The 26495-nt window shown below is 46.6% G+C and overlaps 1 protein-coding gene across 2 annotated transcripts; it reads right to left on the bottom strand.

The window, feature by feature from the left end:
- Positions 1 to 314: 314 nt before the first annotated feature.
- Positions 315 to 19955, bottom strand: KHSRP (KH-type splicing regulatory protein). Of its 2 annotated transcripts, none has more exons than XM_075272498.1 (20): positions 19821 to 19955; positions 13703 to 13796; positions 13564 to 13602; positions 13325 to 13361; positions 13187 to 13239; positions 13028 to 13099; positions 12513 to 12570; positions 5884 to 6055; positions 5694 to 5792; positions 4487 to 4591; positions 4306 to 4408; positions 4068 to 4168; positions 3837 to 3978; positions 3597 to 3757; positions 2977 to 3086; positions 2674 to 2774; positions 2382 to 2588; positions 2208 to 2279; positions 1910 to 2127; positions 315 to 454 (listed from the first exon to the last, which is right to left on the bottom strand). In XM_075272498.1, exons 1-20 carry the CDS (start codon positions 19893 to 19895, stop codon positions 446 to 448), a joined length of 2028 nt encoding a protein of 675 aa, XP_075128599.1. In that variant the 5' UTR covers positions 19896 to 19955; the 3' UTR covers positions 315 to 445. The 2 variants fall into 2 exon arrangements, with proteins under 2 accessions (XP_075128599.1, XP_075128600.1); XM_075272499.1 differs by having other exon boundaries at positions 2388 to 2588.
- Between the last annotated feature and the right edge of the window lie 6540 nt (positions 19956 to 26495).

The following is a 26495-nucleotide window of genomic DNA, read 5'->3' as shown; positions in this document are numbered from 1 at the left end:
CAGCAGACAGCATGGGGGGTGTCACCAGGGAATGTTCAACCAACTAAAAGCACAGGAACGTGGGAGGGGAGAGGGATAATCTCTTTACGTTAAAAAAAAAATAATCAAAAATCATACATTTCATTACTCACAGGCAGCTCCAGTGAATAAAACCAACCGTGTTTTGTATCTGGGAGGTGCGTGGACGGGAGGCGCTCAGATTAGTCCTAATGTCTAGAACCTGCCCCGTCACTGAACAAATCTTCCACGGGGCCAGGAGGTCTCTCTTGTTTTCAAGATGAAAAAAACCGGGACAGGATGAAAAGGACAAAAACAGGAAAATGTCCTAAAAAAATAAAATAAAAATACAACTAGGGGACTTCTCAGACAGCTTCTCCCCTCACTGAGGTCAGCAACAGAGGCTCCCATCTTCAGACTGGTAATGAGTGACGACACGTAGTGACATTCACTGGGCCTGGAGGAGAGAAGAGCACAAGATGTCAGCGGGAAGCAGCACAGGCACCCCTAAATCTTATCCCGTTACTGACCACCCTGGACATACAGCACCGACAGAGAGTTTAGAAGGGAGTGTTTGGGAGAAGTTGTCATTAACTTACCTGGTCTGGGTGCTGATGATGGATCTGGGGGATCCGGCAACATCACAACCCCAGAGTCAGTCATCAGCATCCACCAGAGCAGGTAAGTGAATATCAACTCCCCAGACAACCCCTTTTATGTACCATGCCATAAGTCTACAGTGTGGTCATGCTGCCAGACTACACACTAAGCCCGCACCATCAGCGGTGGATGTCTGCTGCAATATACAGAAGATACAGCAGGACTTAAGGTCAGAGGGCACTTAACCCTTACATGCCATTCCACAGCATCCACAAATATCTAAGAGGTTTCCGAGAATGCTTTCAGCCCTTCCCATGCCACAATAGGGGAGAAGTGCCAGTGAGCTGTCAAGGCCGCCGGGGTCTAATGAAGGCCCCCCCCCAGGTCTGACATCACTGTCCTCCCTACTAGGTCTATATAACATAGTAATATCTCAATGTATTAGTGATCAGTAGATTGCATAGTCTAGAAACCTACTGAAATAAAATAAAAATACAATGCCAGAATTTACTTCCCGCTAAGAGTAAGGACTGGTTCACATCTGCGTCCTTTAAGCAATCCTGCTGGGTTTCCATCTTCTGCCCTGAGAAACTGGACAGGGGACGGAAACCCGGCAGTCAGTTTTCAAACCCATTCAAGTGAGTGCCCGTGAGTGTTTTGTACCAGTCCACGGCAAAACCGTTCTTTTTTATAATCGGACACAAAGTCCTGCTTGTCTGACTTTGTGTTCCGACATAAAATTTTTTAAAAAAACGGTTTCCCCACAGACAGGCAGAAGACGCTCACAGGCTCCTACCTGTGCAAATGAATGGGTTTGAAAACTGACTGCCGGCTTTCCATGTCCTGTCCAGTTTCGCAGGGCAGAAGGCGGAAACCGTCCGGATTACACAATGCGACAAGTGCAAGTATAAAATGTTGCCACGGAAAGACACAAGTCAACTGGCAAATCACAAGCCAGAAAAGTGCGATAGAAATACAGAAGTCATGGCTTTCAGAATGAGAACAAAAACGATGAGGGTCACCTTGTCCCAAAGGCTTAAACTGGCTGCATCCTTAAATCTACAACCAAGTCTACAACAGTGTACGTATGCCAGGTCTATGGTTGTACGACACGAGTGACCTCTGTGCGCCGCCCGCGCCATCACAGACCCATTCACTTTCTTCAAGTGACACAAAACGGACAGGTATAAGACTTGTCCAGAGTTATTTCCCGGGCTCACGGCTCCATACACAGGCCAGTGACAGTACATGGGAGTAACTCTCATTACCATGGGTATGTGTGTCTTATGATTTCTATGCACATAGGACTGACCTGTGGCCCCGGCTGTGCCGGAGGAGGCTGTGTGGGCGGCGCTCCCGGTGCCTGTCCATAGTACGCTGCCTGTTGCCTGTAATATTCTGCCCATGCTGCACTGTAATCTGGTTGTGCTGTAGGTGGAGCAGTTGATGCCGCTGCCACTGCTGCGGTTGCAGCTGCCGCGACTGCTGTAGCTGCCGCTGGGGCTCCAGGAGCTGCCGCTGCTGCTTGGGCTGCAAATACATAAAATATTAGAAATACACACAAGAGGTTCCCCAGCGAGAGGTGCAGGCACTCGGCAGGGGGTGTGTACCTTGTTTCTTGTAATATTCTTCCCAGGCCTTCGTGTAGTCCGGCTGTCCTGTGGGCTGAGTCGTTTGCTGACCTGGAGGAGGAGGACACGACAATCCCCGTCAGAGAGGACTATACAGGTAGCCACAGCAAATGTGTATCCAACCCCCTAAGTAAGTGATGATGGCAGACTTACACTCACCCATCTTCTTGTAGTACTCCTCCCACGCCTTGGTGTAGTCAGGTTGGCTGGCAGGCGGAGGCTGTTGAGGAGGCTCTCCTTGTGGTGGAGGGACAGGGACGGCAGGAGGCTGCCCAGGGACAGGGGCAGGGGGCTGTTGGTAGTAGTGTGAGTAGTAAGCGGCCCAGGCGGCGCTGGGGTCTGTCGGGGCTGGCGGTTTTGCTGTAAGAGAAGAATGAGGCCATATAAACACATAGCCATGGAAAGGATCACTAAGGTAATGCCCATTTGCTGCTGTGACACTTACTGGGGTCGTGTGGGGCTGGCGGTTGCCCCCATTGGGGATACGTGCTGCCCCAACCTTGTGGGGGGTACTGATGAGGGGGTGGGGGAGGCGGTGGACCTGGACTGCAATAAAGAGAGGGAATAAAACAGATCATTGTATTCCTTTGTATAGAACCAACATATTCTGCAGCGCTGTACAGTCATCGCTCAAAATTTCTAGTTTTTATCCAGAAGCTTGGCACATACCATTTTATTTAACAAACATTTGCTGAAATATCATGTGACGTAAAGATTATTATGAATTGCAATGTCCATTAATACATACTGTGGGGGTGCTCCTGGGGGTCCAGGTGGGTAAGGGCCTGGGTTAAATGGACCCATGGGGCCAGCTGGACCAGGACCAGGAGGGCCGGGACCAATCGGACATAAAGGACCCTGGAAAAGTGTATGAAAAAGGAGGCATTTAGAAACATCATACATATGAAGAGTGATGGTTGTACCTATCGAGAACCCCGGGAATGAGGGGTCCCCTGCGGCCATTCTATAGACACGCTTTGTGGAGTGAAAGGGTAGGGGTCCAGGAATTGGACAAATCACAGGAGAGGCCAGAGATCATACTCCGCTTCACTCCAGGGCCCGCTGCTGTTGTCCAGGCACACGCTGCGCCTTCACCACCAGTGACATATGAGTGACATCACTAGGTCCTTTACCGCTATTGTTGCCACTGATTAGTTTCAGCAGTTGCGAGCAGGCTAGGACTTCTGGCAGCGAAAGCACAGCGTATACAGCGTCAGCAGACACAGGCAATGATTTATTTACACCTTCCCCGGCCCCCGTTAGGATTTATCCAATTCCTGGACAACCCCTTTAACACAAGTTCACCCAGCTCAAGTACAGAGAGCAGACAGTCATGCCCCCCAATTAGATGCAGGGACACTGCCCTACCTCAATCTTTTCTTCGATGAGCTGCTTGGCGTGGTCGATCTGTTGTGGTGAACCTCGGATAATAAACATTTTAAAGTTGGGGTCGCCGTTGGGTGGCGGTTGCCGTGAAATCTCCACAAAGGCTCCAGTCTGTTGGTTAATTGCCTTCACATTTTCTCCACCTGCAGATAAGCGAGAGGTTAAAAAGGCGAAAACCATCTAAAGGAAACAGAGGACGTCCGCAATCAGCCCTCCACTCACCTCTACCAATAACTAGGCCACATTTATGAGTGGGTATGGAGAAGGTCATCTCCCCTCCAGGAGGGCCCCATGGCCCTTGCCCCCGACCCCTTCCTCTGCCACCAGGTGGCATGCCCGGGCCTGGGGGTCCAGGTGGACCACTCTGTAAAAGGAGAGCAAGAAATAGGCATTGACCAGATGTAAGAGTGGATTTAGTATTAGGCACGTCGCTCTACTACCCCAAGTACTTACCCTCAAACTTTGTAACAGATCACTAATAATCCTGGCTGCGTGATCACACCGATCTGGGGGTCCCATAATGTGTGCGATCTTATCAGGACCGGTTCCATCATCTACAGGAAGAGATTTTATAGGATGACAATTTTTACTTAAATAGAAGAACGTTACAATGGTTGCTCATGGTATAGCACCACCAATTGCCGGGGCGCTGTACTTATACATAGATGTCTGGAGCTGACTTGATCCTCACCTTGTTTGAACTGTATCCTGACTCCAGCGTCATTCTGGATTTTCTTGATCATTTCTCCATTGCGCCCGATCACTACCCCAACTGAGTGCCGGGGGACAGGTACCTGCCATGAGGAAAGGTCAATGCCTAAAACACTTCGCACAGACCACGCAACCCCCTGTCAGCCGCAGCGACTACTTACATCGATACCACCGCCTCCTCCTCCTCGGGAGCCATACTCATTTCTGTCACCAAAGTTGGCCTGATCTCGTTCTCGTAAGAGATCCATGACCATCTCGCAGGCTTGCTGTAAGAAGAGAACACAGTACAGAGGTGACAAGTGTGGCGGATTTAGTGGTGACAGTGATAGAAGGATAGGATACTAGTAACATAATGGCTGCAATGTACCGGTGGTGCCCACTACAGGACATAGTATGTCATAACATATCTTACTAAATAGTGAAAGATTCCCAAGAATTGACTACATAATAGATAATCCATCCTTAGGTCATCAACTAACGATTGCCAGGGGTGAGAATAGCATCCTGCTACTGATTAGGCCCAGTCAGGAGGGAGCCTCGAGCCACGGACACCCCCGCGCTGAATCAGCAGTGGTATCCGCGGCAAGATCGAGCAGGATTCTTCCTGCTGTCATTGCAAATAATAGGAGGTGGATTTCGAGTGGAATCTGCTCCAAATTTGGGGGCGAAATAAACTCCAAAATCTACGGCAAATTCCTCCGTGTGAACACAGCCTTACGGTGCAGCTTAAATAACACGATAAAAGGATTCTATGGGTTGATAACATTACATTGAGTTAAGAACAAACAAAAACACTACAAAATTTGCTATTACTCATTTGCAAAGCAAAAACCCCTTTTTTTATTATCAGGCCTCCTCCACCTCTCCGGTGTCACAGTTACCTGTATAAGAGTGAAGCCAACCCCCAAAGTACAAGTAACTCCCCTTTAACATGAGAGGCGGCAGAACGTGTCAGGGGTCAGGTGTCATTCAAGTCACACAAGCCAGGGTCAGAACCAGCCTGGAAACCTGACGTTTGGCCAAAAGTTTCAACTTAAATGATCCCTTTAAATGAGAAAAAGCCAAGTCCCTATTCCTGATCAGCAATCACAAGAGATCAGGGGATCCCCTCTGACCCCCGCCTGTCAGACATTTGTTGTATGTACTGGATATACCAGAAACGTCAATATGTTTATACCTAGTCATTAGGAAGAGACAGACTGCTCAATACCACAATGCTGAGAACTATTGATGCAGAGTTTACTTAATGCCAATGTCCTATTAAAAGCCATCAGACCCTCCCTGGAGCCCAGGCGCTGTGCCACTGCCCTACATACACACGAATGCAGTGTCAGTATACAGGGACGGCTTCACTTGCTGGAGACCTACCTGCACTTTGAAGGGCTCTCCTACAATGCGGAGAGGTTTATCAACATTCGTGCCCTGTGAGCCATCTTGTATAAGAATCATCTTGACTCCGGCGCGTTCCTGGACAGTGAGATGAAGAAACATATGAGTTTACATGACAACCAATCCCATGTCCCGGCCCCCATTCATCGTAGCAGAGGAGCGCACTTACTTGCAGCTGTTTGATGGTTTCTCCTCCCTTTCCAATAATGAGTCCGGCTTTACCAGCAGGGATCATGATCTCTTGTAAGGAGCCATTCTGTCCGTTGGCGCTGTCATGGAACTGACCAGGTGGTCCCCCGCGGCCCCGAGCCACTATTTCATCAAGCATCATCTTTGCTTTTCTACAGGGAAATTCGAGAAGATTAAACTACACACTGGCATTACATGGCAAGATACAGACAGCGTCCCCTGGAAGATACAGGGATACCTCAGGGTGGCCACTCTCAAAGAGGGGGTTTGCCCTCTTAAAGAGAAGCGGTCAGGTCGATTTGGGACATTAAACCACCCAAAGGACCATATAGCCTGGAGGGGCAGTGTCCGAAATCTCCCGGTTTAAAATAAATAAATAAAAAATGCTGGTACAGATAGAGTTAAACCTTTATACTTCCCTAGAGCAGAGTCCAATGATTCTCACTTGGCTCCTCTGTGGTGCGCCCGCAGGGCATACACCCTGGCATCACTGTGCCAATGAGGGGAGCACAGAGGCAGGGTAATTCTTCCCCCCACCCCCATTAAGGGCACATATGGCCTGTGGATGGTTTAATGATCCCCAATTGCCCTGACAGGTTCCCTTTAAGGCTGAGGACTACAGAATAGTCTGCATGAGAGTCACAACACACCAGTTTCTGGGACAAAGCAGACATGTTTACTTATCCTGCTACAACCTCTTCAGGGTTACGTTCACACTAGTATCACAGCAGAAGCTATAGCACAGCGGCCACTGGTAGACTCCATACATTTAATGCTGTCTTTTGGGGTTCACGACAAGATTTGTGCTCTGTATTGTGCTATTCTTGCTGTAAAAAGGTGGAAACCCTTATAGAGGCTCACAAGACAGGTGTGAACAGAACCCTTGCGCTACCACAAACACACTCAGTTAGGGCGCATTCACACGGAGGAAAAGGGCTCTGCATTTGGTGTGGAATCTGCATCAGATTCAGTGCTGAAGAAAAGAAAAAGCCTCCCACTGACTAAAAGGAACCCATTGAAGTCAATAGGAGGCTTTTTTGTCAGCGCTGAATCTGACGCAGACTCCACACCAAATTCAGCGCCCTTTCCCATGTGTGTATACAACCTTAGGTTGAGGCCCCAATGTTACGAAAACACTTTTTTTGTTGCAGATTTTGCTGCAGTTTTTTGAGCCAAAGCCAAGAATGGCTACAAAAGGAACATGAAATCTATATAGGAAGCACATTTTGCTCAACCTATTCCTGGCTTTTGCTCAAAAAAACTGTAGTAAAATCTGCAAAAAAAAAAAAAAAAAAAAAATTAAATAAAAATATAATAATAAAAAAGCCTTAGGTAGTGTTCACACTACCGCTGGATTGCGTTATGATAGTGTCCGTTAAAAAAACAAAACACAAAAACCTATTACAACAGACAATAACGGACACTGAGGTTAGTTAGTGCGACCATTTTTTTTTCGGTAAAAGGAAAATGTTTGTTTTGGTACCGTGTTAGCCAGTGGTTATAAAATATAAAAAACAAAAAAAACCTTTGCAAGTCTTCAGTAGGTGATACCTTTTTTAATGGCTAACTCATAATGATGACAGAATATGACGTTTCGAAGCTTTCCTCTGAGCTTCTTCTTCAGATATAACTAAAGAACACTCTGTAGAGGCTGCATATTTATGTACAACAGGACACAGGGCTAGAATTACAGGAGGGAGGGGGGGAAGAGGCTTATTACTATATACTTATAACAACAAACAATCAATTGCCAGATCCCTCAGTTCTTATCTTAATGGCTGTCTTAATGATGTGTATAAAAAGACATAAACCCACGTGAGATGTTCATCCCATTGTCCAACGTCTGGAATAGGGTCATGGCCTTGTACTCATAAATCAGTCGCTGTTTCCTTGATTTAAAGTTCCCTTTTAAGATCAAGATTTTCATGTCATTGGTGATATTATGATCTTCCTGGCAAAAATGACTTGGCACGGGAAGATCAGTTCTCTGTTGTTTGATTGTATGGCGATGTGAATTAATTCTCATTCGGAGTTTCTGACCAGTCTCTCCAACATACAGATTTTCAGTGGAACATTTGGTGCAAATGATCAAATACACCACATTAGGTGTGTTACAGGTGAACGTACCTGGGATTTGATATTCCCTGTTAGAGTTTGGTATCTCTATCTTGTCAGTGGTCAGTATGTGCGGGCAGGTTTTGCACCTCTTCTGTCCACATGGAAATGTTCCTTTGTTAGTTGGAGGTGACAGAGAGCTGCTGACAACCATATTCCTGAGGTTTGGTGGCTGTCTGTAGCATAGGAGAGGGGGGTCAGAAAATATGGATTTTAGACGATTGTCTTTTTGCAGTAGTGGATGTAATTTGCGTGTGATTCCTCTCAGCGTCTCCAGGTGGGGGTTGTATGTGACAACCAGGGGTACCCGAGTGTTCTCCTGTTTGGTATTGTATTTTAATAACTCCGATCTTGGTATCCTGGTGGCTCTGGTGATTTGGTTATCAACTGTTCTTGGATGGTAACCCTGCCTCAAGAATGTGTTTTTGAGGCCCCCAAGGTGTTCGTCCCTATCTGCAGGGTTTGAACATATGCGATGGTATCTGATGGCCTGGCTGTATACAATGGAGTTCTTTATGTGTTTAGGATGAAAACTATCCCATCTTAGGTACGTAGGGCGGTCAATTGGTTTCCGATACAGCGATGTCTCAATTTTGTTGTCCTGTATCTTGATGACTGCATCCAGGAAGTTTATTTCGGAGAAGGAGTGATTGAGCGTCAGGTTGATGGTGGGATGGAACTGGTTGAACTGTTCATGGAAGGTTTTCAGCTGTTCCTCAGACCCGGTCCAAATGATTAGGATATCATCAATGAAGCGATAGTAGGCCCGAGGCCTAATGGTGCAGGTGGAGTACTCCAAAAAACTAAAAAAGGTTATCTCCGGCCTATCTGATGGAGCAATAAGCCTAAGCAGCCTCATACCGGCAAGCCCTAGGACAGGGACTTTTTATATGCTTCTAAAACTGCACAAACCTGGGAACCCAGGGAGACCGATCATCTCATGTGTTGGGACTCTCACTGAACAAATCTCTGGATGGGTGGAGGGCACTCTGAAACCCCTAGTGAAGGATACAGCCAGCTACCTACAGGATACTACAGACCTATTAAACAAACTATCCACTATAGGTCCCCTTCCAGATGGAACCATCCTGGCCACCATGGATGTAGAATCCCTGTACTCCAACATCCCACACCAGGACGGTATAAATGCCTGCCAGTTTTTCATGGAAAAGCGAGGTATGAACGCTGAATCGGTGGTGAAACTGACAAAATTCATCCTCACTCACAATTACTTCTCCTTTGGTGACTGCATCTATTTACAACGGACCGGCACCGCAATGGGGAGCAAAATGGCGCCACAGTACGCTAATCTCTTCATGGCCAAGCTTGAGAGTGACTTCCTATCCACCTGCACCATTAGGCCTCAGGCCTACTATCGCTTCATTGATGATATCCTAATCATTTGGACCGGGTCTGAGGAACAGCTGAAAACCTTCCATGAACAATTCAACCAGTTCCATCCCACCATCAACCTGACGCTCAATCACTCCTTCTCCGAAATAAACTTCCTGGATGCAGTCATCAAGATACAGGACAACAAAATTGAGACATCGCTGTATCGGAAACCAATTGACCGCCCTACCTACCTAAGATGGGATAGTTTTCATCCTAAACACATAAAGAACTCCATTGTATACAGCCAGGCCATCAGATACCATCGCATATGTTCAAACCCTGCAGATAGGGACGAACACCTTGGGGGCCTCAAAAACACATTCTTGAGGCAGGGTTACCATCCAAGAACAGTTGATAACCAAATCACCAGAGCCACCAGGATACCAAGATCGGAGTTATTAAAATACAATACCAAACAGGAGAACACTCGGGTACCCCTGGTTGTCACATACAACCCCCACCTGGAGACGCTGAGAGGAATCACACGCAAATTACATCCACTACTGCAAAAAGACAATCGTCTAAAATCCATATTTTCTGACCCCCCTCTCCTGTGCTACAGACAGCCACCAAACCTCAGGAATATGGTTGTCAGCAGCTCACTGTCACCTCCAACTAACAAAGGAACATTTCCATGTGGACAGAAGAGGTGCAAAACCTGCCCGCACATACTGACCACTGACAAGATAGAGATACCAAACTCTAACAGGAAATATCAAATCCCAGGTACGTTCACCTGTAACACACATAATGTGGTGTATTTGATCATTTGCACCAAATGTTCCACTGAAAATCTGTATGTTGGAGAGACTGGTCAGAAACTCCGAATGAGAATTAATTCACATCGCCATACAATCAAACAACAGAGAACTGATCTTCCCGTGCCAAGTCATTTTTGCCAGGAAGATCATAATATCACCAATGACATGAAAATCTTGATCTTAAAAGGGAACTTTAAATCAAGGAAACAGCGACTGATTTATGAGTACAAGGCCATGACCCTATTCCAGACGTTGGACAATGGGATGAACATCTCACGTGGGTTTATGTCTTTTTATACACATCATTAAGACAGCCATTAAGATAAGAACTGAGGGATCTGGCAATTGATTGTTTGTTGTTATAAGTATATAGTAATAAGCCTCTTCCCCCCCTCCCTCCTGTAATTCTAGCCCTGTGTCCTGTTGTACATAAATATGCAGCCTCTACAGAGTGTTCTTTAGTTATATCTGAAGAAGAAGCTCAGAGGAAAGCTTCGAAACGTCATATTCTGTCATCATTATGAGTTAGCCATTAAAAAAGGTATCACCTACTGAAGACTTACAAAGGTTTTTTTTGTTTTTTACATTTTTTTTTCTTAACTGATCCATTTAATGGATCAATATAAAAAAAAAAAAAAAAAAGGACACATTGGCCTCAGTTAGTGTGCGTTACTGTCACTGTCCGTTTTTTTTTTTTCCTGTCAGTTCTGAGCATGCGCAGAAAAATAAACAGACAGTAAAAAAGCGGACTTGTGTCTGTTACTTATAGACTTTAACGTTAAAAAATAACAGTAGCGTGACATCCAGGATGAAAATTTTTCTTATCGCACACACAAGTCCTGCATGTAGGATATTTTGTCTGCCCAAAAAAAAAAAAAAAACGGACACGTGATGGGTTGGGCGTAAAGGACAAGATAAAATCCCATTGTAATGAATGGAAATTATAACAGTTCAGCTAATGCCGGTTTCTAACATCTTATAGTGGACAATAGCAACGGACACCACTGAAGGTCACCAACGGTAGTGTGAACGCTCCCTTAGGGTGCATTCACACTGAGTAAACGCTAGCTTATTTTGTAAAGTAAAATTACACTTGTAAATTTTGCTATCCCATTGACTTCAATGACATTTTACAGGCGTATTTTTACAGGCGTATTTTTACAGGCGTATTTTTTACAGGCGTATTTTTTACACTTGTAAAAAAATATCATTGAAGTCAATGGGATAGCAAAATTTACAAGTGTAATTTTACTCTACAAAATAAGCTAGCGTTTACTCAGTGTGAATGCACCCTTAGGGTGCATTCACACTGAGTATACGCTGACTGATTCTGAATGTTAAAACACGTTCAGAATCAGCGTGTACAAAGCAGTTCCCATTCATTTCAATGGGAGCCGGCATAAGAGCGCTCCCCATTGAAATGAATGGGCTGCTTTTTTCTCTACGAGCGCTCCCATTGAAGTGAATGGGAAGTGTTTAGATGCGCTTACGCCGTGTGAAGGGGCCCATAGAGAAAAAAGTTCAGAATCAGTCAGCGTATTCGAAGTGTGAACGCTCCCTTAGAGACATTTTCAAGCCCCTAATACAAGTTTCATACTGATGACTTATGAACAGGATGGGATCTGTGGTTGCTCTGACACTTGCCCAATCAGCTGCTCCAGCAACTGCTACATGGTAATGGGATCAGAGTTGCAGTTCTGCGGCAGAGCCACAGTGGACAGGGCTGCAGCGCTGCTCCCACGTCCAGTGCAGCAGTTACTTATGGTACAGCTGATCTGCAGTGGGGCCAGGTGTTGAACCTACACAGATACTACAATGATGGCCTGATAGGTCACCAGTATGAAACATACCTTAAAGTACAGAAAACCCCTTTAATTTAGAGCCCCTTTTGTATTTTTTTTTTTTTTTTTATTTAAAACAAAAAACACCTTCCCCAGGTGCCTCTATAGGCTTCATGCACAAGCTGAAGTGCCATCAGAGGGGGTTCTGATGAAAATAGAGCAGGTCCTATCCCACTTCATGACATTGGAACAGAATGGTCTTAGGCCCCTAATGAGGTAGTGCTATAACAAAATGCACTTGGTTGTCACTCAGAGTTGTCCCCGTGCATTCTGCTGCAAAATCGGCCTCAACTCGGATGGACACTTGGTCATGTGCATGGGCTCTTAGGCTAGAAAGACTCACAGCGTTTCAGGAGGTGAAATCAGCAGGAATGAGAAGTACAAATCCTTGTCTTGCTTTACATTTGCAAAATTTATAAAAGGAGGACACCCCCCCCAAACAAAACAAGTCAAGTGAGTAACCCCTTATGGTAGGTCTTAGAGGGACATTTACTTACTGCACAGCTTCTTGAGAACCAGTGAGTGACACCACCCTCTCTGGGAGCCCTCCACTGTCTGCAATAGAAAAGATTAGTATTATTAGTATTAGTATTCTCTTGCTCTTGAATGTCACTGGCCTGTCTTTCATCTAAAAAATCATGAAGGACAAGCTGGACAATAGGCGTTCTAGTAGGGGTCCTGGCTGTTAAACTCCCCCCACCCCTAACTCTGTGGATAGGGGATACATTTCAGATCACTGAGGGTCTCCCAGCCACCATGAAAGCAGAGGACTGAAACTCCCCCTAACACCCGACTAGTGCACCATTAACTGCAACGTAAGTGGAGTCCCAGCAGCCCCATAGCAATGAATGGAGTGCCGGTGACACAAGCACACGGACTCCATTCACAAGGAGGCTGTAGGGAGACCCCAAGGATCTGACACTGATTTCCTAACCACAGGAGAGGGGATAAGTGTCCTTAGTGGCATAAGCCTTTGAAGCCAAGATAGAGGTAGAGAAAAATCTGCTCTTACCTGGGGAAATCTGAACTTTACATCCTGACTCTTGCTGGATCTTGTTGATTTGTTCTCCTCCACGGCCAATGACTAAAGAAAAAGAAAGTGTCCATGAGTTTACTAGTCACCACTTACAGTATTATACAGAACATACATAGACAGGCAGGGAACACTCACTTAGCCCCACCATGCCGTCCGGTACACGATATTCTTCTGTCAGCGATGTTGCCCTGGAGGAATAAGAAGCCTTGTTATAATGAAGTACAAGGAAAGAAAGAGGAGAATGAAAAAGAATGAACGGACAGAAGAACTTACCGGGGTTGATGTACTGGAGTAAGAGGAGGGGCGATCGCTGGAATATACACAAGTACACATTACATGTCTGCCATATGGAATAACGTCATCCCATAACACAGATAGCCCAACACCCCGATAACAGGAAGCTATAGACTGCGTAGTATAGTTATAGGGCGTTTACCCAAGACACGGATCTATGCACATAGGGGGGTAAAGACCCTTACACACAACCCCTAGAAACAATGAAGAAAACTTACGTTCGCTTTGTGTTGCCATTTTTTTGCACTCTGGTTGATCTGTGAGAAAAAAGATAATGGGGATCTCTCACTAAAGTCACTTCTTCCCGATCCTCCGTCTTATCCCCTGACAACCATGTACACATGGTCCAGTACTTACCGCCATCTTCTAATTGTCTCTTCTGACCGCCAAAATTGAATTCCTGGGTGTTGTTGACCCCTCCTGTAGTATCGCCGCCAATCTTTGCTGCAATCTATTCAAGACAAGAGGGGGAAGGTTATAACTACACACTGCGGCCTCATGGTGTGTCTGAGCGGGTTACACCGCAGCATGTACACGGAGCTACGGCTTCTCATAGAATACTATTACCAGACTGACCAGAGGCCGATACTGAGAGAGCAGACATTAGGACGGGGTCTACATACTCCATACAATATGGCAGATCCCAATGGAAAGTCATCTGCAGTACACAGAGCAGACGTCCAGACAATGATGAGACATTTGGTGGAACTACTGGCATGGGGTTTGCCAAAAATTGCTGGCCTAAGCCACTATGTAGTCAGCTGCTTGTCTTAAATAGTCTGTGAGGTGACCCCGGAGTAGTATTACACTGCCCCCAAGCCTAAATGACAAGTACTTTGGTTTCATCATATGGACATTGTGTGGATACAGAAACAGACACTACTTGGGGTGATGAACTGACACTGAACGTGTCCTTATAACACTGAAGAGGAAGCCCATGAAGAGCAGGATAGTGCCCCATGCACCAAAACACCCACAGCAGCCAATCACAGCACAGCTTAGAATTCTCCAGAGCAGTTTACTCAATTAAAGCCAAGTTCTGATTGGTTACTAGGAGCCAGATCAAGTGTAAGAGTCTGCTGCTACATGAGCACAATAGAGATGGAGCGGGAACCCTGACAGAGGCGACACGCCTGAGCCCATGACTTTATGAGCCTGGTCGCACAGCAAGTTGTCATTACCAGAGCCGTAAACCTAATGACAGCAGGAAGGAAGAGCTGCCCTGAGGGGAGAACATGGCCGGCTAATAAAAGTAGTCCCTGGCTCACACCCACGGGTGTCATTACCTGGAGTGCTGCCACCATACACATGGCGCGTGCCCTGTCAGAAAACATCTCTAACAGTAAGGCATCAGAAGGAAAGGCTTTAGGCCGTGAGGACACATTGCTGATCAGACGCATTTTTCATTGAAGATTTTGGTATAGACTTGGCAGAGTGAGAAGTGTCAGCCCTGACGTACAGAGCCGGGCGCGGGCCGAGGCGCTCCCAAGGCTCCGGTCAGATACTTAGAAGGCAGCTCCTATTTTGCTCTGTGACTTTGGAGCTTTTGCGTCTTTTCTGTAACGTGTGAACCCGGCCTTGGGTGGATTAACTCGCTGCTTTTAGGATTTAGGGCGCAGACATGCAAGGCTCTGGTCACACGGATGTCAAAACTTCCAGTTCTAGAGGATCTGTTTAGAATTACTGTAAAATCAATAGGGAGGTTATTGGGGACTTTCTGGGATATTGAGCACCACAAGATTGGTGGCGGTCCAGCACCAGAGACCCCGCTGATCAGCAGTACATGACAACTCATCTACCTGTCCACCCTCTGCTGGCTGTGCCAGGTACTGCAGCATTTCCATGAATGGTACCATGCTGGTACATGGTGTATGATACAAGACATTTATAATGTGACCAGGCTCAGAGGCATGAGAGAGACCTCAGTACACTGCTGCAGAATATGTTGGCGCTATAGAACCAACCAGAACGATAATAGTATTTGACCCCAGCCTACTTCACATAGAAGTCCATGGCACGGTCAGCCTCAGACTCTGGGCACTGAGGGGTTAGTATTTGCACCCACTGCCCTGGCGTATAGGACGGTGAGATGTTATAGCGACTATATTAACAGGTGGCATTATTAGATGTTAACCCGTTGTCTCCCATATCCACACCTCTGAGACAACAGCAGGTATAACATAATAGGCAGCAGCGGCTGAAAATGGAGACTACGGCCCAAGTATAAGGATGTGTAAGTCACAGCGTGAATCCACGTAATACTAAAAACTCCTCCATATTAGAGAAGGCGAAATGGACTGTAGGAAAAATCTTGAGAACTTCTTCCCCAGTGGCCTCTAACAGCAGCAGTAATGGCCCCAATAGCCGGCGACATTCATGTCTGATATAACCAGTCACTACAGGGGGGTGAAAGGCTCAAAAGGCAGATTTCTCCAATACAAAGTCCCAATGTACTTGCTAAATTGGGAGCCACTGCCCCTAGAAACCGCCATAGATGTCACCAGGCAATAACACTACAGAAAGTGATGGGCCCCGATGACAGAGGGTTAAAGGGGCTTTCTGGGGATAATTATTTGATGCACAACACAAGGGATAGATCAAGTGAAGATGAGCGGCTGCCCGTCAGATCAGATGTCTGAAGTAACAGCTTAGACTTCACAGGCCATGTGATGGCACATTCACAGGTCACAGCCTGTCCACAGCTCAGCCCCACTCAAGTGAATGGGCCGAGATGCCAGGCCAAGCACAGCCGATATACAACATATGGTGTTGTGTGTGGTAAGTAGTGAAAAGGCCGCTTATCTCACCCAAATGCTACAGTCTCAGACAGCTTGATACTGACCTGCATGTCACAATCCAAGTACAAGCTGAACACCTACTACAGGCGAGAATAAAACATGGCAAACAACGATAGCACACGGAGGTTATGGCCAGCTTGGTATTACAGACGAGGCCATTTTCCATCAGTTCTGCAGATCCACAACTATAGAAGGTCTCCCGCCTGGCACGTGTGCAGAGTGACCACCCAAGGAGCCCATTACACAGCGTAGGACCTACACTAATTCTGGTCTGTGGCGTATATACCTCTCTGGAACGTTACTTCCATATACTGTAGCGTTATACAGATGATGCCTGGTGTCAGGGCCTGGGGTCACACACATTGATTTTAATTAATTCAGTCCACAAGGATACCACTCAGAGAATTGCTTTGGTCGGCAGCTGCCACTTAGTAGATAAAAAATCAATGACTGGCGCTCCAGAGTCTCCATGTAACCCTAAGCAGAGAGCAGTGTCACTACCATGGCCAAAAAGACAGGTGACCGCAAATAGAGGAAGACACAAAAAAATTATGAGTGCATGGATGCCTGCAGCAACCAATCAGAATTCTGCCACACACAGATATAGATATATATTCTTATACTCCTCTATGCACCAGTTACAAAACATCCCCATCAAGTCTCGCAGCGTTTCTGCAGTTCAGTCTATTCAAGCGAAAAGGACTGATCTGCAATACCAGGCGCAGCCACATCACAATGTACGGCGCTCTGCCTGGTACATAATGAAAGGGCCACTGCCCCCCCACACACACACAGCCCATTGCCTCAGGGTGCCACAAGTTAGATCTTCACTGATCTGACCAACAACCTGGAAAATCCCTTTAATAGGGTCTATGTATAGTGACTGCTCCAGACCACAGTGTGGCATCTCCACCATCATACATTACGTGCCCACATGGTAGGAATCTATTTTAGCATGTTATAAATGGTGTGTGGGTGCACTTCCATATCCCACAGCCCCGCTGCAGCAATCCTGTAGTCACACCGCCTGCAGGAAAGCGGGTACACGTCTCTTCTAGAAAGCGTCACGATCTGAGCAGCGACACCCGTCACTGACATTAGGCTCAGGCATGGGGTTAGAAGCTAATAGCAGCATGACTATATTAGCTCCCATGGTAACAGATGACAGATACGCTCAGACCATGTCCTCCATCACTGATGTAAGTCACAGTAGTCTGAAACCGTCCCTGTCCTGGATGCTGCCCTATACCAGGTGACCGATACAACCTGGGACAAGACCATGACTGGCGCAGACCTCCGCTCTGGGATGTGTAGTACAGTCATAAGCAGTGGTGCAGCCCATATACAAGATGCAGAAAAAGAAATTCTGTGGAAGGTGAAAGACAAAAAAAACCCCCAAAACATACACAAACCCACATTTATACACCGGTCCCTGGTGCCCAGAGCATCTCAGTCTGGTCCTGCACTTCTGGACATCCCGCCACACATGGCCGCTGTGGTCACTCACCAGCTCACTACCTGTGACGTCCCGGCTCCTTTCCTTAGGCTGCTGACTGGCCTCGGCGGTCATGTAACAAAAAGACCCGGGACATCGCAGTGCGGTGGGGACAGCGAGGCAGCAGGACCCGACCGTGCTGGGAGACACGAGCACTGGCGACAGATGAGTATTTTCTTTTGGTTCTTCACCTTCCTTGACCTAATATTTTTCTATATTTCTACAGCAGACTTCATCTTTTGCAATGAAGTGAAAGCTGAAGAAATCAGAGTACTTAATATGCAAGAAAAAAAAAATGACGCATTTCTTACCTCTACACATTCTCTGTGTAACAAAAACTACAGTAAGTATGTCCTGTGTGAACATATCCCATATGCACGGTGGGTTAGCTGCTGCCATGTATATAGTAGTATAGTGGATGGGATTTTACCAGATCTTACCCACATGCGGCAAATAAAAGCCACAGCACAAAGAGTTGGTTTATTCTGCAGGTTTACCCCACAGCGATACCTGTAGTTGTGCCAGTGCAAAAACCTTTTGGGTACTTTTGCATTGGCAAATTCTATAATGGAAATTCAGCAGTCTGTCCGAGTCGTGTGATCCCCAACTTCAAGGACTAGGCACGAGTCCATGTCAGGTTTCGATAGGTAACAAGGTCCATTTTTCTGCAGTTTTCTACCACCTGTCCGATTTGCCATCTGTATGGAGGTCACTATACAAATGTCACTCTCAGGAAGCTCATGAGCAAGAGTCCATGAAAATCAGACAAACGGGATCAATCACATCTAGTGCAAGTCCCAAGACAGCGGTGGGGGAAGCGCAACACAGGATTTATGCAAAATGTATAATACATGCAGCCCACCGATTTACACTGGAACAATTAGACTCTCTCTATATATATATATATATATATATATATATATCTGCAGATACAATCGCCCATAAAAATAAAAAAGTCTGAAAAGAAATCAATAGGTGTGTAAACCACAAGACACAGACAGAAACTGCTGATGTGTGAATCAGCCCTTACAGGTCCTTAAAGGAACCTGAACATGTGCACGATACTGGATTCTACACAACATTGCTGCTGAAAATCCTGTTCTGACCTCAAGTCCAATGACCTGACCTTAGAGCATCATATGGATCAATGGTAGGTCATGTGACAGGTCCCTTCTGCACATGGCAAGAAGCGCTCGCTCAATGCCTGATGTGGCCACTGAGTGGGCATTCTTTGCCTTGTCAGGAAGGGTGAAGCACGGTTGGTAAGAGTGGGTGAAGGCTTCAGGCTGGTGAAGTGATCGGAGGCACTGTGTGATTGTAGACCTATATATCGAGCCTGAACTCCTGTGCACTAAATCTGCACCCCCCCCCCCCCCTATAATTTATAGTACTGGTCACTTCATATTGGAGAGAGTCACCTTATGGACCCCCTAAGCTTCTGGGCCTGGATGTGACTACAACCCCTGCCTATGTAATGGTCCCTCACATCCAGATATAGATGGTGTCCCCCCTGCTCAGTCCCTGGCTCCCGCACCGCCGCGCCAATGGTTGCTGCATGTCTTATAGAACTAACTCACTGGTGACATATACACAGTGACCAGAGATTGGCTGCAAACACCACAAGGATATACGTGACGCCATTTACTGGGACCAGCAGGGACCACCAGAGGACTGAATGTGGGAGTGCAAATTTTTTTTTCTAATTTTACCAGTTTTATTTATTTTTTATATAAATTCCCAGTCGGCTGCAGCATGTGATGTCCAGGCTGCACACAGCAGCGCCTGCACAATGTCTGCTCACAGGCAGCACTGGGGACACAGCACTCAGGTTAGGGGGTTTATTTACCAGCCATGTTTACCACCCCAGCCTGGTCACCCCCATACATACCCCTTCAGGACTGGCCATGGTGCCAGGCAGTGCTGGTGAAGCTGCCCATTGTGCAGACAGCCCCATACACTGCCCTGTGCTGAGGTAACATACGGGCTGCACATGGACCGCTGCCTAGTGAGGATACCCAGCAGTCACCCAGGTGCAGCATGACAGCACACGTTACACATCCAGCACTGCCACACACCAGCGGCCGGATACACAATACACAGCAGCACTCAGCCGGCCCGTGTCACCTCCTCCGCCCCTCAGGGGTCGCACAGCCCCCCGGCCCACCTTCTCCTCTCGCCTCACCTGCCTAGCCCTCTGCACAGCATCGGCAAACGCGTCCTTTCGGTTCCCGGTTTGGGCTCCGGGATAGTCGGACATGGCGGCAGCAGCAGCTCCTCCGCGGGCTGAAGGCGCGAACAAGGCCGCGACGCGCAGGGCACACTGGGAAACAGGGAGACGAGCAGCTCCGCGACTGACGTCTCCAACAACCAATCATCTCTCGGCCCGGCGTTACGACCGGCCAATGACCTGAAGGGGTTGGACATGCAGTCTGTGATTGGCAAACAGCGAGAGCCAATGGGGTAAGAGCGCAGTGCGTCGATAGGGACAAAGACAGGTGGGAGTGACTAACGTGATTGCAGGCCAGCTCGTCCAATGAGAGGGGAACACGCTAATAATGGACAGGAGAAACAACCAATCACTAGGCTTTTACGATAGAGGGGCGGGGATAGAACAGGTTTTATTCACTGAATTGGTGGAGTGCTTATTGATAGATGTCAGGAAGGACCAATCAGAGCCTGTCCTGCAGCGTGACGCCGCGGAGCGCTGGAATAACATTAGCGGCTATTGTATAGAGCAGGTGCGGCAGTCTCGGTGTGGGGGGCCATTAGTGACGTGCAATAATCATACATACAGTATAGCATGGCGCAGACAGAAGGATATGGCGACTGACTACACCACTCCTAATAGTGAATGTGGTCACATAGCAGCCGGCAACCATGACTATGGCAAGAAATACAACCCTGCCGGCTATCCGCTTATCCACATTAGACATGATGAGGACTGTGGCGGTGACTCCTGGCCCACAACCAGTGAGGGGGCCCTGATGGTCCTTCTATCATTTATAATACAGCACTATAGTACATGGCTTCAGGTGACACCTCTGCGGTACAGCAGCATAGTACTAGCCTTATGGCGGCGCTGTACTGTGTAATGCACAATATGGCAGCACGCAGAGCGCCCAGGAGTCTGGAGCACACAACTGCGGTTATACTGCCATTGGTGATGGTAGTTATGTAATGCCGCCTCCACAGGAACACTTATAAGGGCTTGTGGGCTCCATATTGTGGTGCTGTGTATGCTGCCATATAGTGCCTCATCCAATACACCATAATAGCTCCTACTATTTCATACTTTCTGATCTGCTGCAGCCTGAACCGGCCATGAGGCGGAGTACCTGTAGGTGCAGACTGCCCGTAATACAGACGGCCTGTAGGCGCAGACTGCCTGTAGTACAGACTACCTGTAGGCGCAGACTGCCTGTAATACAGACTACCTATAGGTGCAGACTGCCTGTAGGTACAGAATGCATGTAGGTGCATACTACCTGTAGGTGCAGACTACCTGTAGGCGCAGACTGCCTGTAATACAGACTACCTATAGGTGCAGACTGCCTGTAGTAGAGACTGCCTGTAGGTGCAGACGGCCTGTAGTCGCGGACTGCCTGTAGGTACAGACTGCATGTAGTACAGACTTCCTGTAGGTACAGACTACCTGTAGGTACAGACTGCCTGTAGGCGCAGACTGCCTGTAATACAGACTACCTGTAGGCGCAGACTGCCTGTAATACAGACTACCTGTAGGCGCAGACTGCCTGTAGGTACAGAATGCATGTAGGTGCATACTACCTGTAGGTACAGACTACCTGTAGGCACAGACTGCCTGTAGGTACAGAATGCATGTAGGTGCATACTACCTGTAGGTACAGACTACCTGTAGGCGCAGACTACCTGTAGGCGCAGACTGCCTGTAGTACAGACTACCTGTAGACACAGACGGCCTGTAGTCGCGGACTGCCTGTAATACAGACTTCCTGTAGGTACAGACTGCCTGTAGGTGCATACTACCTGTAGGCGCAGACTACCTGTAGGCACAGACGGCCTGTAGTAGGAGCAGACTGCCTGTAATAGAGACTTCCTGTAGGCGCAGACTGCCTGTAGTAGGAGCAGACTGCCTGTAGTACAGACTACCTGTAGGCACAGACGGCCTGTAGTCACGGACTGCCTGTAATACAGACTACCTGTAGGTACAGACTGCCTGTAGTACAGACTACCTGTAGGCACAGACGGCCTGTAGTCACGGACTGCCTGTAATACAGACTTCCTGTAGGTGCGGGCTGCCTGTAGGCTCTGTAGCTAAGCTTTAGTCACAGTCCCTAAAGAAGCAAGATGTGGAGAAAATATACAGCACTTAGTCCTGTCCTGTCATTATCAAGCTCCTGGCTTGGGTGGACATTTCAGATGCTATGGTGGGGAGGGGAGCTGAGGAGAATATAGTGATACCTGAGGCTGCTGGGAATCCAAGCTGAGTATACGAGGGCAGATACACCCCGCCAGTGGTGTCACAGGATCTCATCACACTGCCCGTGCCTTGAGTAAAGATACTAATGGAGTCAGATCTAGACAAGTCTGTGGTTAATATAATGGCAATGCAATGGTGAGACCCTGCTGGGGCGGGCTGTGATGTGAAGCTGGTGGACAGCAGATCTAATGATGTTACTTTAGCACTGCCCAAAGATCACCCATCATCCACAATGGCGGTGGGCTACTTCTGCGGAGACCTTACTGCTTTACACTGGATATGTTGCAGGCCTGGTGTGAATCTTTTTCTTTAATACGATTGACCTCTTCCATGTCTGAAGTCTGGTATTTGGGATCACTTTATTAAACAGCAGGTACAATAGTATGGGCACAGCATTGGGTAAAGCAGTTTGTATGTTCTCCCCGTGTTTGCGTGGGTTTCCTCCGGGTACTCTGGTTTCCTCCCACACGCCAAAGACATACTGATAGGGACTGTAGATTGTGAGCCCTATATGGGACAATGACTGCCAATGTCTGTAAAGCGCTGCGGAATATGATGGCGCTATATAAGTAAGCAGAATAAATACAGTCCTATGAAAAAGTTTGGGCACCCCTATTAATCTTAATCATTTTTAGTTCTAAATATTTTGGTATTTGCAACAGCCATTTCAGTTTGATATATCTAATAACTGATGGACACAGTAATATTTCAGGATTGAAATGAGGTTTATTGTACTAACAGAAAATGTGCAATATGCATTAAACCAAAATTTGACCGGTGCAAAAGTATGGGCACCTCAACAGAAAAGTGACATTAATATTTAGTAGATCCTCCTTTTGCAAAGATAACAGCCTCTAGTCGCTTCCTGTAGCTTTTAATCAGTTCCTGGATCCTGGATGAAGGTATTTTGGACAAACAATTCAAGTTCAGTTAAGTTAGATGGTCGCCGAGCATGGACAGCCCGCTTCAAATCATCCCACAGATGTTCAATGATATTCAGGTCTGGGGACTGGGATGGCCATTCCAGAACATTGTAATTGTTCCTCTGCATGAATGCCTGAGGATTTGGAGCGGTGTTTTGGATCATTGTCTTGCTGAAATATCCATCCCCGGCGTAACTTCAACTTCGTCACTGATTCTTGAACATTATTCTCAAGAATCTGCTGATACTGAGTGGAATCCATGCGACTCTCAACTTTAACAAGATTCCCGGTGCCGGCATTGGCCACACAGCCCCAAAGCATGATGGAACCTCCACCAAATTTTACAGTGGGTAGCATGTGTTTTTCTTGGAATGCTGTTTCTTTTTGGACGCCATGCATAACGCCTTTTTTTTTATAACCAAACAACTCAATTTTTGTTTCCAAAATGAAGCTGGCTTGTCCAAATGTGCTTTTTCATACCTCAGGCAACTCTATTTGTGGCGTACGTGCAGAAACGGCTTCTTTCTCATCACTCTCCCATACAGCTTCTCCTTGTGCAAAGTGCGCTGTATAGTTGACCGATGCACAGTGACACCATCTGCAGCAAGATGATGCTGCAGCTCTTTGGAGGTGTCTGTGGATTGTCCTTGACTGTTCTCACCATTCTTCTTCTCTGCCTTTCTGATATTTTTCTTGGCCTGCCACTTCTGGGCTTAACAAGAACTGTCCCTGTGGTCTTCCATTTCCTTACTATGTTCCTCACAGTGGAAACTGACAGGTTAAATCTCTGAGACAACGTTTTGTATCCTTCCCCTGAACAACTATGTTGAACAATCTTTGTTTTCAGATCATTTGAGAGCGGGCTGTCCATGTTCGGCGACCATCAAACTTAACTGAACTTGAATTGTTTTGTAGAAAGAAATGGTCCAAAATACCTTCATCCAGGATCCAGGAACTGATTAAAAGCTACAGGAAGCGACTAGAGGCTGTTATCTTTGCAAAAGGAGGATCTACTAAATATTAATGTCACTTTTCTGTTGAGGTGCCCATATTTTTGCACCGGTCAAATTTTGGTTTAATGCATATTGCGCATTTTCTGTTAGTACAATAAACCTCATTTCAATCCTGAAATATTACTGTGTCCATCAGTTATTAGATATATCAAACTGAAATGGCTGTTGCAAACACCAAAATATTTAGAACTAAAAATGATTAAGATTAATAGGGGTGCCCAAACTTTTTCATAGGACTGTACATAAAGCAGCAGGAGGGTAAAAGGTGTCAGGGTGGGAAGTTTGTGTAGAGGTTGGGGAATAGATGGGGGAATGGCTGTATAAGCAAAGAATTAAAAATGACAAGTTATGGCCGGGAGAAATCGTCATGGTGGTCCGGGCCAGGTGGAGAAGTTAACTGCAATAAAATAAGATGGAATCTGTGAGGCAATGAGGTTAAAGGGCAAATCCATCCAGAAGCATGTGTCACCTATCAATGAGTAAAGTGGAAAATGTCACATCTGTGCAACCACTAGGACCCGGACTGATCATGTAACTGGATCTGCTTTGCCCCCCTCCCTATCCTGTGGTCACTGAAGCCCTTCTCCTCAATTCATTTCTATGGGATGGTCAGAGACGTTATAGCCCTGACACCCCTGGATAGGAACGCACTGTGTGAATACGCACCATAGCGCTACTCCTTGATACTAATGAAATACTGATTACACTGTATAATTACTGTATAGTGACTGGATCCAAGCGTGTCTCCACTGCCCCACCCAGTGGACAGTTATACTTACTACATACAATTCACTCCCTGGCTGATAGTGCTGTCACTTTGGTGTAAGTGAAACAAAGATTCATTTCAGCTGAATTGAATTACCGGATGTACGTTTCGTCAGAAAAGTTTGTGTCTCATTGCTGAGTTATACTGTTCATGTATGTATCCAAAGTGAATATAGTGTTTATGTATGTGTCCTCAGTATATCACATTGGCATGTATGTATACAAGTAATGTCAGGGGTGAAAATGTTTCTTCCTGTCCTAAAAACCAGATTTACTGCCAAGGAAGGTTTTATTGCTTTAGGTGTTATCACTTTTTATAATAAAAAAAAAAAAAAAAACAGAGTAAACACACAGTACAGAATACAGGCAATGGTGTGAACATCAGAACAAGCGCCTGGGCTAGTGCACATGCAAGTCCAAAAACAAGCAAAGAAGGAGAAAAACAGGGGTTAACAGAAAGAGGGAGGGGGGAGACAAAAAGACACCGGGGGCACACAGACATCGAGAGGGGAAACAAGGGGGGAAGGGGGACCAGCGAGAGACATGAGAATAGATTAGAGAACTCGGATGACTCCCAAAACACTACCCACGGCCGCCAGAGGGACTCAAACTTAGAGGAGGTAGGAGAACCCTTCGTGACCAAGGCTTCCATCCTCCTAATACGGAGGAACTCCTGGAGCCACTCCATCAAAGAGGGGGTTATAGAGCTACGCCAGTGGTGTGGGATAACCATCCCGGCGGTCGTGAGAAAGTGATGCAGGAGGTTGCCCTTTACCTGGGATAGCTTGCCCAGGGTGAGAGAAAGGAGAGCCAGTTGAGGGGAAGGGACCAGGACTTGTCCCTGATCTTAGTGTAAAGAGAGAACATGGAAGACCAGAAGGCCTGGATCTCCCACCAAATGTGGAGGAGAGAGCCCACAGCGGAACCACAGTGCCAGCAAGGTCTTATGGTTTTACCACTTCTTGAGAAGTCAGACTTCACATTCCACATGGGGAGCCAAAAGTGGTGACCTGAGGACCCCATAGATTATAATGGGGAATGGCAGTGCTATACTGAAACCAGTGGACACAAAAAGTCTAGTCTCCAACACAAATGTGGTCCTAGCCTTAAGAAGTTGTGACTGGACAGTGACCTCATGTCCATCTATAGAATGTCTCTCTTTCCAAAGTGTGGATGAAGCCAGCCATTTTCCAGATTCTCAAGATGTGTAAAGGGGAAGGAGGAGGTCACCTGGAAGGAGGCATAGGTCAGCACAAGCCAGGAGCTTTACCTTACATGAAACTGGGATTACCTTGAAACTGTGTCACATCTTGGAGCCAGCAAGAAAGCTGGGTGTGTCCAGAGAGACCTCAAAGCTCCAGGGGAACCTAAATATCTCTAGGTTATTAGGCTTACTGCTTCTTTTATTTTAAGACTTTTTCTATATATAGATAAGATAATCCTTTAATAGTCCCATCATGGGGAAATTCAGTGTGTGGATATTTTTTAAAAAAAATATTTTTATTATTATTATAATATATATTATATGTTATTATCTTCTATTATATATTATTATATTATGATTATTATGCCAACAACACGCAGACGAAGTCGCGGGCAGAGGCTAGTATAGATAGATACATTATAGCATTGAACCCTTTGGGTATTAATTTGTTAAATGTAATGGTACTTTGTGCTTTTGTGTCTGTTGGAGAGAT

The sequence above is a fragment of the Leptodactylus fuscus genome, chromosome 5 (genome assembly GCF_031893055.1).
Source record: "Leptodactylus fuscus isolate aLepFus1 chromosome 5, aLepFus1.hap2, whole genome shotgun sequence".
Classification (NCBI taxonomy): domain Eukaryota; kingdom Metazoa; phylum Chordata; class Amphibia; order Anura; family Leptodactylidae; genus Leptodactylus; species Leptodactylus fuscus.
Note: the sequence above shows the minus strand (reverse complement) of the source record. Positions and strands in the feature narration are given on the sequence as shown.

What these genes read in the sequence shown, in the direction of transcription:
- KHSRP (XM_075272498.1), bottom strand. Translation starts at nt 19,895, where the DNA reads ATGTCCGACTATCCCGGAGCCCAAACCGGGAACCGAAAGGACGCGTTT. An exon ending in TAAAGTTCAGATTTCCCCAG is followed by an intron (nt 12,571 to 13,027) that starts GTAAGAGCAGAT and finishes TTTCTATTGCAG; the next exon opens with ACAGTGGAGGGCTCCCAGAG. An exon ending in CAGGATACAGTTCAAACAAG is followed by an intron (nt 4,169 to 4,305) that starts GTGAGGATCAAG and finishes CTCTTCCTGTAG; the next exon opens with ATGATGGAACCGGTCCTGAT.